We start from the raw sequence: 18478 nt of genomic DNA on the forward strand, positions 1-18478 counted from the left end.
TTACTGTTAGTCCAGGCAGAAGACGTAACACAGTGACAATGACTTTGTTCACTATATTGATGACTTTTTGGAGGAGGAGGAGAACGAGGAAGACAATGACTATATACAGTAAGGTGCCATTTATGCTTAGTAGGAATTGATTTTCATTTACATTTGACATTTTAGCAGACGCCTTCATCCAAAGCGTACATTTGTCTAATTAAGTGAATCATCTGTACGTCAGTCATCTTAAGAAAAACTAATCTATGCTAGAACAAGTGGCCATTGGCCGTCACAGTGCTAGAAGAAGGAAGAATTACATTGCCAAAAGAAAGATATGAAGTCCATTATACTCATAATCTCTGCATCGCCTTCTGTTGTCTAAACTCATTTTTCTCATACTGACATCTCTGAGAATATTCTTTAGTTTTACAGGTGACTTGAAATGCACAAGTCAGCATTATTTTTGTTTACATGACATCATATTTAGTTGCCATTCATTCCTTATTTTATGGGACACTAAAGCACTGTTGTTGAATGCCATTGATTAAGAATGTTCTAGTTTGACTTTTCCTTTTCAAATTTGTTCTGTGTTTATTTTCTCAACTATCTGGTTTGTAGGTGATATTGTACTGGGTTAATAATGTTTTGTGAGTTACGTCTGCTTTTCTGAAATGAATACAATGACAGAATGTTACTAGGAGATAATCATATCATGGCTTTGGTAAGTGTTAATGATTTTGAATATCAATGGACGTTTTTTTATTTTAAGGCCAAATGTATGTCTGTCTGCCACTTAGTACGGAGGGATTTTATTTTTACAAAAAGTTGATTTTTGCTGGCCTTGCTTCTCTCCTAGAGAAATTGTCTTTTGTGTTATCAATTTTGTATTTTGAATTGCAATGGAATTGTGGTACAAATGAAAATAAATCCAGCTTGCTTTGTAAAAAAAAAAACGACAATGACAATGGTCCAATGACCAATTGACAATGACCAATGACAATGGTTTCAGCCCCTTCTTGCCTATAGACAACTGTGCACTCCTTCATAATAGCCTACGTGAGAGGCAATATTTCTTATGTCGGTGGAAATGGTATCCATTTCAAAGCGTTTCTCCTCTTTCACCCTTCTGCCAGCGCAGTCGCAGTTGCTCATTTCTGTCTGATGATGCATCGGTAACGTTAGCTACCTTAGCTAGCTAGCACCTGGTGGTAACGTTAGCTACCGTAGCTGGCTAGCACCTGGTGGTAACGTTAGCTACCGTAGCTAGCTAGCACCTGGTGGTAACGTTAGCTACCTTAGCTAGCACCTGGTGGTAACGTTAGCTACCGTAGCTAGCTAGCACCTGGTGGTAACGTTAGCTACCTTAGCTAGCTAGCACCTGGTGGTAACGTTAGCTACCGTAGCTAGCACCTGGTGGTAACGTTAGCTACCGTAACTAGCTAGCACCTGGTGGTAACATTAGCTACCTTAGCTAGCTAGCACCTGGTGGTAACGTTAGCTACCGTGGCTAGCTAGCACCTGGTGGTAACATTAGCTACCGTAGCTGGCTAACACCTGGTGGTAACATTAGCTACCTTAGTTAGCTAGCACCTGGTGGTAACGTTAGCTACCGTAGCTAGCTAGCACCTGGTGGTAACGTTAGCTACCGTAGCTAGCACCTGGTGGTAACGTTAGCTACCGTAGCTAGCACCTGGTGGTAACGTTAGCTACCGTAGCTAGCACCTGGTGGTGACGTTAGCTACCATAGCTAGCACCTGGTGGTAACGTTAGTGTAAGAGTCTCTAGGCACAGAGGGAGGTCGACACAAAGGAACAGCTGTACAAACGTGTTTGTTAACGTACAGCACGGCTCAGCACCGTCACTGACGGGCTAACACACACACACTGCACCGTCACTGATGGGCTAACACACACACACTGCACCGTCACTGACGGGCTAGTAACCTAATTTTTAACCTAAGTATTACTTAATTACCTAAGTAATACTAAGTGCAGCGCGCGGCCGTCACTGCCGCTCAAACTTTCCATACAGTGTGTGTGTGTGTGTGTGTTGTGGTCGCTCGTATCTGTGGACTGTTTAGCTCTAGCAACCCGCACAGCTCCAGTGAGAAGGGGGCAAAGGACGACAGATGCCGTGTGTACGTGTTATATAGGCGGAGGGTCCCGTCCCTCGTGACACAAGCGTCGCCTGGGCCAGCCAATGGGCTGGCGCAGCGTAATTCAGTTTCTGATGAGGTCACGCAGGGGGCGTTCCCCATAGTGAGATACGAGAACTGAAGGCACTACAACTAGAAATCAGACAGTAACTCATTTTTTTTCTACAATGCTGAATGCTGCTGTTTAAATTGTTTTACCTTGAAACCAGTTGGTCACTGAGTAGTGAGTAACAGACTCAGTGAGTACTGTTTTTGTTGCTTGAATAAAGGCTGGCAGTCTTTAATAGCCAAATGTTGTGGACTATACTGGGGAAGTATTTGTTATTATTCAGGAGTAAAACAATAAATACAAATATCGGATTGATATCGGTATCGCAGATACCTGAAGCCCAGGTATCGGTAGTGAAAAAATGGGATCGGGACATCCCTACCTAATTTCATCCAATACAGGCCTTTCAATATCTTATTGATAATCACAACCTAGAGAAACAAGATTTCTACAGGTATTTACAACTGAGGCATTACTACTTCTATAAGAATATAAAGAATAATGAGGTTTCTGAAATGAGTCTCGTCAACATTTTTATTGATGCGTATAAGGGCAACACCCACAAGAAACTGGTGTCAAGAATTATACAGAAGAGTATACAGTCCACCAAGAATCACTCCACCTTATATGTTAGGGATAAGTGGGAGAAGGAAGCAAACATAGTCCTAACTGAGGAAGAATGGTTGAACATATGTAAAATACAATCCACCACCTCTAGCTCTGGACAATGGAGAGAATTTTCATGGAAGAACAGGTTTTTTATTACCCCAAGAAGAAAATACTTACAGAATGGTACACCGGGAACTGGGAATTGCTGGAGAGAGTGCAACAATTCAATGGCTCATTTCTATCACATTTTTGGGGAATGCAGGGGTGCTGGCCCAAAAAGGTGACAAAATAATTTTCACTGAAAACGACGGAAATTATCATTGCGCGGCGCCCAGGCACCTTCCTATGATGCATGCTATAATTTTTATATACAAGCTCTGTTCAAGGGACACATATAAAAGCCTGTCAGTGTTATTCAGACCTATGAAGCAGCGGTAACAATAATGAAAACGCATCTATTAGAATTAGAAGAAAGATGTATTTATTTTGTAAACATATTTTGTTTGTTTTTGTTTTTGTTTTTTTGTTTTGTCACTTAAAACATTTATTCCCACATACATGAAACCACACATCAATCGCAAAAAAGAAAAGTCGCTTTGGATAAAGGCATCTGTTAAATGCCCAAAAATGTAAATGTATCATGAGACTTGTTAACCAAGGGCAGTGTGGTGAGTGGGAATGTAACGATGGACATATGTGCTGAGAGAACACTCCACAACAAACAGTATCAAAACTAAACTTCAAAATGGGAATTTCTTAACAAGGTTCCCATACGTAGGGACGTCTACAGCTCCATGAGGGCTTTTATTTCATTAATGCATGACGCCTTCTTGTCGGTGGGGTTCTTGGAGCCGAAAGCCTTGTCCACCAGATCCTGCTTCTGCCTCTGAATCTTCACCATGTTCTCCTCCACAGAGTCCTTCACGATGAACTTGGTGATGAAGACGTCTCTCTTCTGGCCCAGGCGGTGACAGCGATCCACACACTGGTCCTCTGCTGCAGGGTTCCACGCTGGATCCATGAGGAAAACACGTTGAGTCGCACCCGCCAGCTTTGAGTGACAGCAGCATGATCGTGGGGCCGTCAGGAGCGGGGCTCTGGAACTCCTGGATGACCTGGGGCTGCCTCTTCTTTTTTTTTCTTCTTTAAAAAAAAAAAAAAAGATTCAAACATTTTTACAATATAATTGAACACATTTTTTCTTGTTTCCCCGCCCCCTTGTATCCACCCCCTCCCCCCCACCCACTATTGTGCGGCAACGCCCAACGACAACACAACAAAAATATTATAATAATAAGACAAAACACACATGCCTACATACACACACACACACACACACACACACACACACACACACACAATAATACATTCATTAGGGATGCGCTATGATATTAACAGCAATTCACATCACCGTGCATCCCTACAAGAAACACTGTCCATCAAACAATAGTACCTGAAGCTGCCCTTCTTGCCATAAAATCTATATGTGGTTGCCATATTTTTGTCTTGACTCTTATGTCGTATATTATAGTATATTTTATCTAATGGAATGTAGCTAGAGATTTCATTTAACCAATGTGATATTGTAGGAGAGTAATCGGATTTCCAATGGATTGCAATACACTTCTTTGCAGCAATCAAAGCAAGATCAATATATATTTTTTTCAATTCATTCCAAGGATCCATATTGATTGTGCCTAAAAGACACAAGCGAGATGATTTTGCAATGTGAATATTTAAACATAATGCTATCGTGTCAATTACAAAGTTCCAAAATGTTAACAACAAATTACATGACCAAAACATATGGTAAAAGTCCCCTTTCTGTTTTTTGCAGCGCCAGCACAAAAAGGACATTTCATTATTCATTTTATAAAGTTTTGCAGGTGTATAAAAAGTTCTATGCAACATTTTTAAAATAAGGAGTTTGTGCCTCATATTGTAAGAACATTTATGAACTTTAAGACAAAAGAAAGACCAGTCCTCTTTACTTATATCCATGTCTAAATCCTTTTCCCATTTACACCTCGTAGCATCTGTACTTGTAGACAAGCATTCAAGCAGAGATAAATAAACTTGAGAAATACATTTAGAACTTTGAACCTCCTTATTGATAAGGCCTTCTATTTTGGAGGGCTTGGGTTCTTCAAGAGTGCCTTGAGTTGTCTGTATCATATGGCGGATTTGAAAAAATCAAAATAAATGTGTGGAAGATAAATTATATTTTGACTTTAACTGAAGGAAAGAAACAAATGTACCACTGTCGTAAAGATGTGTTATTTCCCTTATCCCCATGTCGTACCAAGACTTGAAGGTGTCATCATTAAAACAAGATGTAAAATTGGGGTTTCTCCAGATAGGAGTATAGGGCGAAAGGTGTTCCTTGTGACCCATACGTTTATGGGAGTTCTTCCATTAGTAAACTGTTAATAATAATAGGATTATTTGTGATTTTTTTAAACCTGTTGTAAACCAATATAAGGCAGCCAGGTATCTCAGTTCATATGGAAGAATGTCATAAGATTCCAGTCTTGACCATGCGCTAGATGAGCTAGAGAACCACTGCCTAATCTGGGTAAGTTGGGCAGCCAGAAAGTAAATGTTAAGGTTCGGTAGGTTTAATCATTATATAATCATCATTTAATCATTTAGTCATTTAAAGGCAATATTTAGTAGTTTATAGTAGTTCATATTTAGAGTTTTTAGTCTTGACTTGAACATGTTTGCTGATAGTCCACTGGGAATTTCTTGGACCCAGAAATGGTGATTCTTATGAACTTTTAGGATTGAAATGTCATCTATAGGCCTAGTGGATGAAATTCAACTTGGTTGCTAAAAGTTGCATGTTGGGCAATTTGATCAATTAGCATATTATGCTAATTAATCGGGGGGAAAATGAAAATGGCAATCATTTTGCTTCTAGTTAACTTCAAAAGGTGATCTAAGAGTCTAAGTCCATGTTTGTGTTATCCAGAAAGTAATCTAGTAGCCTACCATGCTGAGTTTTTGTTTTTTTAAATAAAGTATTTCTATAGAGCTAGATCCGTTTTACATTGTGGTATTGAATGTCATTTGTTGCTTTTTTTCTGTTTGCCAAATACATTTATTCAACTACAGTACACTATTTGCCTAGGGGGGAAAAGTGCCTCCGGAACCAGAATGTAGTTATTTGTTTCTCCAGTGGGGGAGTAGTGCCGCAGCAACACCATTCCCCTGCTCAGTGTAAACACTGGCTACCAAGCTAACTGCTAACCACGTCTCCTACTGCCAGATAGATCCATCATCCTTCTCTGTCGTAGTCTGTCCTTCATGTCTTTACATGTGAGGCACATCTATCCTCTGTTTACATGTGAGGCATATCTATCCTCTGTTTCAGCCACTTGTTTCTCTTGTACGCCTCAACATGGTGAGTGTTTTGCTCGTTTTTAGCCTTTCCTGACAGCTAGAGATCCATACTTCTGTTCATGCATTGGCCTTAGTGTATTTCACAAATAATCTCAACACATTTATTTATTTGACATGGTCATTATATCACACCTTCAGGCAATTGGTCCAGGTGCACACTGACCAGTGACACCGAATACATGTCTCTATTTAAACCTACATGTTTAATCAGAACTATTCTCTCTCTCTCTCTCTCTCTCTCTCTCTCTCTCTCTCTCTCTGTCTCTGTCTCTGTCTCTGTCTCTGTCTGTGTCTCTCCCTCTCTCTCTCTCTCTCTCTCTCTCTCTCTCTCTCTCTCTCTCTCTCTCTCTCTCTCTGCTCAGTTTGACTATCCTAGTGAGTTTATTCACAATTTACAGGATACTGAAGTAACGGTTATCCTAAGAATTCAATTTTTCCTTTGCTATCCAACTTCAGGAACTGGGTGCTATAATAGCTCTTTCTCTGGTAATCCAAGTTAATCTTCTCTCCCCGGTTCTGTACCCAGATATACCACATCCCCTGGATATCTACGCCGGTGCGGACGGCCCTGGCAATCTGGCACCAGCTGACCAAGCATGAGGTCAGATGGTTTTCTGTTCTGTCCACTCCTCCCACCCCTCTACTGATGTCTCCATGCCTTTTAGTTAATTAATCCAAATCCACATGACCTGACATACAACAGCTGCAGTTCTTGTCTGTCATTTGGTGTCAGTCTTTGCCTCTCTCAAGGAATTAAGAATATGCTAACAGTATATCTCAAAAGTGAGTACACCCTTTAGATTTTTGCAAATATTCTGTCATATCCTTTCAGGGGATAACACTATCTTAATGAAGCTTTGATATAACTTAAAGTAGTCAGTGTGCTGCTTGAATAACAGTATAGATTTATTGTCCATTGAAAATTACTCAGTACACAGCTGTTAATGTCTAAACAGCTGGCAACAAAAGTGAGTACACCCCATAGTGAACATGTCTAAATTGTGCCCAATGTGTCAATATTTTGTGTGACCACCATTGTTATCTAGCACGGCTTTAACCCTCCTGGGCATGGAATTCACCAGAGCTGCACAGGTTGCTTCTGGAATCTTCTTCCACTCCTCCACTCCTACATCACGGAGCCCACGGATGTTGGACACCTTGCACTCCTCCACCTTCCTCTTGAGGATGCCCCACATGTGCTCAATTGGGTTTAGGTCTGGAGACATACTTGGCCAGTCCATCACCTTAACCTTCAGCTTCTTCAGCAAGGCCGTTGTCATCTTGGAGGTGTGTTTAGGGTCATTATCATGTTGGAAAACTGCCCTACGGCCCAGTTTCCGAAGAGAGGGGATCATGCTCTGCTGCAGGATGTCACAGTATATATTGGAATTCATGTGTCCCTCAATGAAATGCAGCTCCCCAGTGCCGGCAGCACTCATGCAGCCCCAGACCATGATGCTGCCACCACCATGCTTGACTGTAGGCAAAACACATTTGTCTTGGTACTCCTCACCAGGGTGCCGCCACACACGCCGGACACCATCTGACCCAAACAGGTTTATTTTGGTCTCATCAGACCACAGGACATGGTTCCAGTAACTCATGTTCTTGGATTCATTGTCTTCAGCAAACTGTTTGCGGGCTTTCTTATGCATCGGTTTCAGAAGAGGCTTCTGTCTGGGGCAACGGCCATACAAACTGATCTGATGCAGTGTGCGGCGTATGGTCTGGGCACTGACAGGCTGACGTCCCACTTCTTCAACCTCTGCAGCAATGCTGGAAGCACTCGCACGTCTATTTTTGGAAACCAACCTCTGGATATGACGCTGAGCACGTGGACTCAACTTCTTTGGTCGACCCTGGCGAGGCCTGTTCCGAGTGGAACCTGTCCTGGAAAACCGCTGTATGATCTTAGCCACTGTGCTGCAACTCATTTTCAGGGTGTTGGCAATCTTCTTATAGCCAAGGCCATCTTTGTGAAGCGCAATAATCCTTTTTTTCAGCCGCTCAGAGAGTTCCTTGCCATGAGGTGCCATGTTGTCCAGCATTCAGAGAGAATTGTGCCCAAAACACCAAATTTAACAGCCCTGCTTATCATTTACACCTGAATCCTTGTAACACTAACGGGTCACATGACACCAGGGTGGGAAAACAACATCATTGGGCACAATTAGGACATGTTCACTATGGGGTGTACTCACTTTTGTTGCCAGCTGTTTAGACATTAACAGCTGTGTACTGAGTAATTTTCAAAGGACAATGAATCTATACTGTTATTCAAGCAGCACACTGACTACTTTAAGTTATATCAAAGTTTCAGTAGGATAATGTTATCCCCTGAAAGGATATAACAGAATATTTGCAAAAATCTAAAGGGTGTACTCACTTTTGAGATATACTGTATATACTATATATTATATATAGTATATTCTGCAAACTAATCCTACAAGTCTTAAGCTGTGTGACCATTGAAGTTGAATCCCCTGTTCCATTTCTAAGAAAAACGCTATGGACAAAGGTACGTATCACGTGGATGCATAGGGATGTGTGAATCACCAGGGGCCTCATTCATAAAAAAGTACTTGAACGTCATCTTTGACTTTCACGTAAGCACATTTTTCTAAACGGACGTAAGCATTATTTATAAAACGGGCTGAGATGGTTTAAAGTTGCGTACGTGCTTCCTTCTATAAATACCAAACATACTTGGAATTGAACGCAGGTGAATGAGGTTTGTATTAACGCCCTGTGATAGAGGCTCAATTATAGCGGCTGAATGAAGCCAAGTGCTATAATATAATATAATACAGACAGACAATACTGACAATATTATATACTGTCTGTATTATATGATATTATAGCACTTGGCTTCATTCAGCCGCTATTTGAGCCGCTATCACAGGGCGTTAATACTATATTATAGGGTAGGCGTGCGTCTGGAAGCGGGAGAGGGCAGTAATACCACGTTCATTGATAAAATGACATAAGGGATGGAAAGGGGGGATGGCAGTTTTAGAAGGGGGATGATTTGGACTGTTTTTATTTCAGGGGGGGTGCCATTCCCCCTCATCCCGACTCAACTCGAAATCCAGTATCATTTAGCGCGTGGCCGGGCAAGGCATAGGCATGTTGAAGAGAGATAGACAGCTCCGGAGGGATATAAAGAAAGACTGAAATACAATCATAAACATTAGTTCCCTCTAAATCTTGAATTTAACCCATTTTCTCGGCTGGTAACAACATCGTTAATGTTATTACGAGCCACTTAAACTTCGCATGAATTACAGTAGGCAACGTTTTTCCAGTGCGGCTCACATGCCTGTAATAACTCCGCATAACCAGTAGGTAATGTGCGTAAGCAAGTTGAATACTCGACGTCGAGCTACGATCGTTTCCACGATCAAATTGACTCACGTTGAAATTGTATAAATCACTACGTTGACGTGGTTTTCTACGTACGACACGGGTAAGATCAAAATTTGATCTAAGCACGTTTTATGAATGAGGCCCCCGGGCTCCTCTGGCATCCAGGTGTACATCTGTGGAGGCTTCAGTGGGAACGAGTGCTTGTCCAATGCAGAGAGCTACTGTCCAAAGGCCAACCAGTGGACCATGATCGAGCCCATGGGAAGTCAACGCAGTGGTCTCGGTGTCATTGCTTTCCACGGCCAGCTCTATGTCGTACGTGAGGCGTAACTACATTCAACAAACACAAGTTGGATCATGTCAGAGCAGTACATGTGTTTAATACCCCTGGCTACTGGCTACCCCTGGCTGTGCCTTTAAGAAAGGCCCCCCCCTCTTGGAATGTGATTTATGTTTTGGTCCCTATAATCAAAGTACATCAGTCATTCTCAGATGTCACAGAGAAAGCGTAATTCAGAATATTAAAAAGGGACAATATAAAATGCACTTGAAGCGTAGAGGTGATGAGCTTGGGGTGGATGACCTTGGGGAGGATGACCTTGGGGAGGATGGCGCTTGGTTCTTCAATGACTGCAGTGGAAAACTGTACCTCTTGAACAGATGGATGCATCTATAAGACAGTCACCTCAATATTGTAAAAGTCAGTTACATTTAGAGGCTTTCTTCAGGTCTTACATGACCTTCACTTACATTTTTAACATTTAAAGTGATGTCGGGTGAATTAAGATTTATTATATCATGCTGTTAAATATTTGAAGAATTGTTATCATTTGTTTTTCAAACTAATTGTTAAATGTTAATGTTAAACTAAACAGTTTTGAAATGAATTTGGCATCAAACTCACATGGTTGTCATTGTGAAACTGGAATGACTTCACTATTTAGCTCAAATTTGCCATAATACCCAACCAACCAACCAACCAACCAACCAGTTTAGTTTATTCTCTCCTAGGTTGGTGGCTTTGACGGTGCCAACCGTCTTAAGACTGCCGAGGTCTACAACCCCCTGACCAACAGCTGACGCATCTTGCCCACTATGTTCAACCCACGCAGCAACTTTGGCATAGAGGTGTTGGACGACCTGCTCTTCGTGGTGGGGGGTTACAACGGTTCGGGCACCACCACCAACGTGGAGTTCTACGACGAAAAGACAGACGAATGGTCTGACGCCCACGACATGGCGACGTTCCAAAGTGCCCTCGGCTGCTGCGTGGTGCACGGCCTACCCAACGTGGCGCAGTACGCTGTCCCCCGCGACCCCCCGCCGTCTCACCCAGAGGGAGTGAAGGAGACAGAAGTCCTCAGCTGCCAACTACCTGCATGATCAACCATATCCAGGGCCGGCCCTAGGACTTTTGTGACCCTAAGCAAGAATTTGAATTTGCCCCCCCGGGGGGGGTTGGAGTTTTCGATTGCCGGGTGTTTAATCAACCGGGGGGGGCTAGATGAACATACATAACATATGAGAAGTTAAATAACTATTTAAGTCAACATTTTCAACTATAAAAGCATCAAACTTGCGCATTTGAACAAGGTGTTTAAAGTGTGGCGCCCTCTAGTGGTTGTGGCCCTAAGCAACCGCTTAGTCTGTATGCCTTAGGCCGGCCCTGACCATATCCTACCTTCCTCCCAGGTCTCCTTCAAACGTACATCCTCTTGATAATAACTTTTGGATTTGGTAAAAAATACCCACAACTTTTCAGCCATCGGAGATAGAATAAATACTATGAAATATATATATATCTGAGCTGCTCAGGACATAATACTTATTAAGTGGTTTTCATGTAAAACATCAGATTTGGGTTGTAGAATATCATGCATCACACTTTTTTTTTTTTTTTTACAGATGACAGGTGTATCAGGTGTAGTTAGTCATGAAATATATATTTATTGCAAATAATTGTATACTCAGAATTTGTTGTGCTTTTACAGCAAATATACGGAAATCAAAATGTCTTTACACTTTCAAACTAGGCCTACTGTACAAGAGTGAATGCAATGGGAATGAATATCTACAGTAGACACAAATCTCTCTGTATTTAAATGCAAGAGGAACAACTATTATATGAATAAAGGAGGATTGACTGCTTTGGACTTGGTAACCGACTCACCAAGACAATGAAATTCCAATATTAACATCATAACAATCAGTACAGATGTTTACCTCCTTCTGGGGTTTCACTCAAATCTAAATAACTATTCAAGATGTGCATGATTTCACATGGATAGTATGATCTGAATCAACAGCAATGTTAACTTATTTATTTACATCAAAATGATTGTGAGGTACTTTAATCAAAAATGGTGTTGAGGAATGTACACGCATTGCACCAGACAACCAGTGACAATGGTTTTTACAGAGCTTAATAAATCTCAAGGATGCACAGTCACAGCATACCTCAATAAGCACAGGAAATAGACAAAATTACCTGAACATTGTCACAAAGCACTGATTGAGTTTAGACCAAAGATTCGAGTTTTTTGTTTTCTGACAGAATCAACGTTTTCGGAAGTTACAAAGCTACCTGAAATTCTTCTCATCAACACACAATACCAAAGCAAGGATAGGTGGTGGTAAGCGGTAAGCACACAAATGCTATTGTGCTATTGGAATGCTAATAAAGGTTTCATCACAACTGTAAGAAATTAGAAAACAAAACACTGTGAGTCATTAAAAAAAAAAAAACTGGTCATTAAATATCACCAGAGGACAGTTTCTAATTATGTGTCATGAAGATTTCTACGCATTTTGTAGGGTACGAGTATGTTACATGACATAGATTTGCTTCCGGATCGACTGCATTGGCCAACGCTGTCGTTGCTATGGCGATAACATCTGGGTGCAGTGGTAGTCTGAAGAGTTGTCTAAACCAGGAACATCCAGAGTTAGGACTAGGACTGGGTGTTACTCCAGGACCTGTGCTATATATGTCTTCCTCTGAGACAGCGGGGCCATATCATTATAATGAATGAGGAATTCATGAAATTCTAATTAAGTGGGGAGGATACAATTCTATTTGTGCACCAAAAAACGGTTTGAGGATTATGCTTTGCGGGCCCTGTACTGTACAGTGGAATGTAAAGCTAAACTGGCCAGTTTGATTCCCAAGCAAAGCAAATGTGCATACGCCTATTCAAGAGTTATCAAGTTAGAGTGAGGATGTTACAATATAGGAATGTTATGCCATCTACCGCATCGCCATTGCAAGTCCCCACTCCTCAAAAACTCAGCTAACACCCCCCACCATCCCCGCCCGGCGATGAAAAGTGGACTGGGCTAAGCCCCCAATGTTTCAAGATCCTAACAACGCCTCTGCGTTGAATCATAAGAACATATTCATATGAAATTACTGTAAATAAATATGATTAAATGCACTTTACTGAGAGAAAAAGGAGGGAAATATTCAAATTTAGGCTAAGTGCTTTTTAGTCCTCTCCTCTTCTCTGCAGCGCAAACTGAAACAACACAAACACACATATGTGATGTGTTGTTAATCCCTTTTCAACATTCACATTCAATTAGACATGTTATTATACAAAACATTATGAGATGTAGGCCTAAATAGAAACATTATGAGATGTAGGCCTAAATAGAAACATTATGAGATGCAGGCCTAAATAGAAACATTATGAGATGTAGGCCTAAATAGAAACATTATGAGATGTAGGCCTAAATAGAAACATTATGGGCCGGTTTCAGAGACAAGGCTTAAGCCTAGTCCTGGACTAAATCACACTTTCAATGTAAAATCTCCATTGAAGATGTTTTTTAGTCTAGGATTAGGCTTAAGCCTTGTCTGTGAAACCGGCCCTATGAGATGTAGGCCTAAATAGTGCAAAACAAAGAGATGAAGCAAGGGAAGGGAGTCATAATAAATAAAGCTTTGTTCTCGACAGCGAAAGAAATGTAGATTAAGACTGAGCTAAATCTTTAAGATCACCTTATCTGTTGTCTGGGCTAAAGCTACAATGACTACATACACCGCCGGTATGTTCTTCTCAAGTGCATAAAGGTGGTCACGGAGGTCGTCATAGTAGCAAGTGTGAGTTGATGTCATTTATAAACTCAATTTGGAAAATCTTGATTCTGCAACTCTGTGTACCCACAGAGGCTTAAAGATAAGGCAAAAAAGTAAGGCTAAAAGTAAATCGTATCATTCTGGAAAAGGATACATGGTTTAAATTACATAAATATGTAATTTTGACATGATGTACCATTGTCTGGAGTATATACATAATAGATATAACCTGAGCCAGTTTTAGAATCCCTCACCTACACAACTTGTAAGACGTTATATATGAGGCAAAAAATGAACAAACCCAATATTCAGCAGGACAGTTGCTAGCTAGCAATGAACGCGAAAAACGCTGAACCCCCGGCAGAGAGAGACGACGTCGACGACGACGATCACCTCAGCACTCGATCTGCGACTGCAGCTGCCTGCGCAGGGTGAGCGTGCGGCGGTGCAGCTGCTGCATCTGCTGCATGCGGTCCCGCTGCCGCGCCAGGTTCTGAGGCATGGGGTAGCGCTGGCAGCCGTAGAGGAAGCGGTACGGGATGCGCACGTGGCAGGCGGTGGCGCGGCAGCGCGGCTGCGGCATGGGCGGCAGCAGCATCCAGCGCTTCCTCTCGGCGCAGTAGCGGTACGCCTCCTTGCGGTACTGCTTGTCCACGTCGTCGCTGTTCTTCCAGCCGCCCACCACGAAGACGTCCTCGCCCAGGTAGCAGATGGCGGCGCCCTCCACGCTGGTCACCTCCGGCGGCAGGCTCTCCAGGATGTCGTCCGAGATGCGGGCGCTGATCTTCTGCCGCGCCTCCTCGTCCGCCACCGGGTAGCTCTTGGGGCAGCAGGAGGCCGTGTGGTAGAAGTTGGTGGGCGCCACGGCCATCTGGAAGAGGCAGTAGTTGTCGATGAGCGGCAGGGAGTCCACCTCCTGCCACTGGCGGCTCTCCGTGTCGTAGCGCGTGGTGACCGTCTTCAGGCCGTCCTCGTTGTCGATGTCCACGGGCGTGCGGGCCGTCACGTACATGTAGCGGTCCTCCACGCTCACCACCTTCACGTCGCGCAGGATCTTGGGCGCCGACTCCAGGTTGTGCCACTTGTCCTGCTCGGGCTCGTACACGCTCACGTCCTTGAAGCCCGGGCTGAAGTTGCCGTGGCCGCCGACGCTGTAGAGGATGTTCTTGATGCAGGTGAGGCCGAAGGAGTGCTTGCGCGTGGTCAGGTTGCTCACCTGCTCCCAGACGTTGCGGTTGGGGTTGTAGCGCTCCACCGTCTTGGCGAAGCCCGGCTCCATGGAGCCCGCCACGTAGACGTGGGAGTCCGTGGCCGCGATGGCGTGGCCGTCCAGGTGGTTGTGGATGTGCGGCAGGTTGACCCAGCGGTCCTCGTACACGAAGTAGCCCACGCACTCGCTCAGGTAGTCGCCCCCCTCCGACACGCCGCCCACCACCATGATCACGTCCATGTTCTGTCCGAAGCGGGGCTGGAAGGCCGCCATGTAGGAGGCCCAGAACTCCAAGTCGGCCGACTTGAGGTTCTCGAAGCGGATGGCGTGCCCCTCCACGGCGTCGAACACCAGCTGCAGGCAGGCGGCGTTGTTGATCACCAGGGGCTCCTTCTTCACCACCCGCGTCAGGTAGGTGGGCATGATCTGAGGCAGCCGGAGAAGCCGGAAGAGCTCCTCGAAGTACTTCTCTCTCTCCTCGCTGTTCCGCTGCACCCACTTGACGATGGCGTCGAAGAGCACCTCCTCGGAGTCCACGGTGATCTCGCCGTCGGACAGCCAGTCCCTCACCAGGTGGAAGGGGAGCGTGTAGAACTCCTCGTCCTGGATGACCTTGTGAAAGTTGCGTCGGATCATGTCGGCGGCGCGCAGGGCCAGCTGGTCCAGCGTGTACATGTGAGCCAGGCTGTGAACCGCCACGCAGTTGGTCAGGCTCAGCTTCTTCTTCAGGAACTCACCACAGAAGTCCTTCAGCTGCACCAGTAGGAACCTGAAACAGTCAACAACATCATTGAAACATCACACAATCACAGGACACAGCTAATACCCCCCCCTCCCTCCCCCCAAATAAACAATAGGCTACGCGTGGCGTTCCAGTTTGACCCCAGTGGTGGTTGAAATGAATAGTCTATAATTATTTCAAATTATATTAGAATTTTGAAAAACAACAAGGCAGACGCATATCTCTTAAAATCCCGATCAGTCCATGGAAGCAACGTACATTACGGAGTGGGTTGGGCATGTTGAAACGTCTTCCGGGTTTATTCCGTTTATAATAATAATATCCTTATATGAGAGCCCGCGCACAAATACAATTAAACACTATTAATAACGAAACTGTGCGTGTTATTCAGGCTATGTAGGCAATGCAGATGATGACGCGTAGAGATAATAAATAAACGGCGTTTAGTTTAAATGCTGCTGCCGTTTCAAGGTTCGAGTTGTGCCGCAGCATATTGTGACGTTAGAATTATAAGGTTCTATCTCCATTTTTGTCAAAATTGAGTTTTTTACATAATCTGATCCATTAGGTGTTTATTAATGCCTGTGTGGTGTTATTTTTAAAATGTTGACATTTTTGAGTTAGTAATTCATAAAAAAAACAAAGATTCCATCTCACAGAACGTAATGGAATGCAAAAACTTTGACGCTCAATATCTCTGAACTGCCCTAAACGGAGATAGAACCTTATCATTCTAACGTCACAATATGATAATGACAATCAGGTTACTTACCTGTCAGCAAGTTCCAGTACTTCGTGAACATTGGCAGTGCTGACTCGTATTTCCCCCGTGTACATGAACTGTATAACGCTCTCCACCGTCTCTGGATCGGGCCCCGTTTCAGAGCTCCACTCTCTCAGGTCCACCCGGCCGGTCAGAGACTCGGAGAACTGGCCTCCCAGCAGCGGCGTGAAGTAGTCCGTGGCCGCGGCCAGCACCGAGCGGTGGGCAGAGCACTCACATGTGACACAACTCTGGACCCTCTCATCACAACTCTGGACCCTCTGATCTGATCCTCTTGTCCCGCTGCTGAAGGCCAACGTCACGTCGCAGAACAAGCCGGCCTTCCTCTGCTCGTTCTGCCGGCGGGACAGCTCCGCGCAGTGGGTCTGAGAGGTGAACTCCTCAAAGGCCTCCTCCGAGTCCCCGTCCCCCGCCAGGGCGCTGGTCCCTCCGGGTGTACCTCCGGGTGTGCTGCTGGTCCCTCCGGGTGTGCTGCTGAATGAATGAATGAATGAATGAATGAATGAATGAATGGTCTTTATTGTCATTAATATAGTACAGGTACCATACAACGAAATTTGGGAGGGGGGGCTCCCCTGGTGCTAAAATACTAAAAACAAGAAGGGAAAAGAGCTGGTTTACATAAATAAAGGCTATATCCACTATCCACTATACTATACTATACAAATAAAACACTGTGCTGTACTCTATGCTATGCTATACATATCCTAACATTTCCTATCTCTGAACCTTATGTACCCGAGGGTTGTCATATTGCTGGTCCCACTGCCGCCGCCGCCTCCTCGGTTCGCCTCCTCCGGGTTCGGTGCTGCGGCTGCCATGTCCCGGGCAGCAGTGGTTCTGGTTGTTGTTGGGATCAATTTCAGAATAATGTTCCTTATCAGCTTTGGTTTGGTTCTGCCGTCACAATCACATGCGACACAAGTAAACAAACGCTCCAGAATGGACATGCGTAGTCGGAGACAGGCGCTCAGTAGGAAGTGTGACGTAGCGCAGACCAGATTAGGGGTGCGTTCAGAATGAGGAAGCGCTGTTCCACGATCGACACGGAATAATAATAATAATAATCATCATCATCATCATCATAATTATCATCATAATAATAACAACCTTTATTTGTATAGCACTTTTCCTGCAAACGTTGCAGCTCAAAGTACTTATATTTGAATTGGCTCATTTAATGTAGGCCTAAATACGTTAAATACATTTTACAAAATAATCTTTAAAATATTTTTGCTGTTTTATTTGTTTAGTTATATTACCTCCATCTCTCAATATTGTTCAAATGAAGATCAAATGTCCATATGTTTAAATATGTTGAAAAAGACAACGGTTTTCATGGGGTGTCTTTTTCACATGACTGTAAATATCCAACGTCACATGTGTTACATTATGTTCATCACATGTTCACCTCTAATTCTGTTATATTAAGAAAGAAAGCTTCATTCAAATCTCCTCAAACCTTAATTCTGCTGTACATTCATTTCTGACTCTGTTTACCCAATTGGTAGAGGTTGGGTTAGGATGACTTAGTCTCAGGATTAGTCTCATGAATTATTCTCGGGGCCATCATGAGGATACAAGAACAAGACGCTACCCCTGACTAACACTGGACTATTGATCAGCTGCTTAAGGAGTGAATTCTTAAATGGTATTTGAATAAGGACCTGCTATTGGATTGGCGTATGCAGAGGGGGCAGCTATTCCAATGATTGATGGCAATCCATACCTTCATTCTAGTCTAGACCATGTACCTTCACTCTCATACCAGACGTTGTACATCCATATCCTGGTTATAGCAACATGCAGCAGACACATTTTCCAACATGGAAGCAGACAAGGTCCAATTTGGGGCCACAAGCCAATTGTACAATGTGTGTATAACAGCACCATAGTTTGATTAGCCACAGCAGGTTCCTTGTAGTGTTTGCATGTTAATGCCTTCTAGACCAACTCCTTTATTGTGGCTGTCCCAACTAATGATATACCAGTGGTCTCAGTCTGTCCCAGTTCCAACCAATGATATACCAGTGGTCCCAGTCTGTCCCTGTCCCAACCAATGATATACCAGTGGTCCCAGTCTGTCCCAGTCCCAACC

The 18478-nt window shown here is 43.6% G+C and overlaps 2 protein-coding genes across 3 annotated transcripts; one reads left to right on the top strand and one right to left on the bottom strand.

Annotated features, from left to right (window-relative positions):
- Nucleotides 1-6054: 6054 nt before the first annotated feature.
- Nucleotides 6055-11439, top strand: LOC308167315 (kelch-like protein 7). Of its 2 annotated transcripts, XM_080541713.1 has the most exons (3): nucleotides 6055-6201; nucleotides 6727-6801; nucleotides 10578-11439. In XM_080541713.1, the coding sequence occupies exon 3, from the start codon at nucleotides 10662-10664 to the stop codon at nucleotides 10947-10949; it is 288 nt and encodes a 95-aa protein (XP_080397839.1). In that variant the 5' UTR covers nucleotides 6055-6201; nucleotides 6727-6801; nucleotides 10578-10661; the 3' UTR covers nucleotides 10950-11439. The 2 variants fall into 2 exon arrangements, with proteins under 2 accessions (XP_080397839.1, XP_080397840.1); XM_080541714.1 differs by lacking the exons at nucleotides 6055-6201; nucleotides 6727-6801 and adding an exon at nucleotides 9747-9881.
- Nucleotides 11440-13465: 2026 nt separating this feature from the next.
- Nucleotides 13466-17201, bottom strand: klhl11 (kelch-like family member 11; the record flags this gene model as incomplete). The annotated part of the gene is made up of 3 exons (XM_080542613.1): nucleotides 13466-15623; nucleotides 16369-16807; nucleotides 17147-17201. 3 exons carry the CDS (start codon nucleotides 17199-17201, stop codon nucleotides 14039-14041), a joined length of 2079 nt encoding a protein of 692 aa, XP_080398739.1. The 3' UTR covers nucleotides 13466-14038.
- Between the last annotated feature and the right edge of the window lie 1277 nt (nucleotides 17202-18478).

This window comes from Nansenia antarctica (genome assembly GCF_963989245.1).
Source record: "Nansenia antarctica genome assembly, chromosome: 11".
Classification (NCBI taxonomy): Eukaryota; Metazoa; Chordata; class Actinopteri; order Argentiniformes; family Microstomatidae; genus Nansenia; species Nansenia antarctica.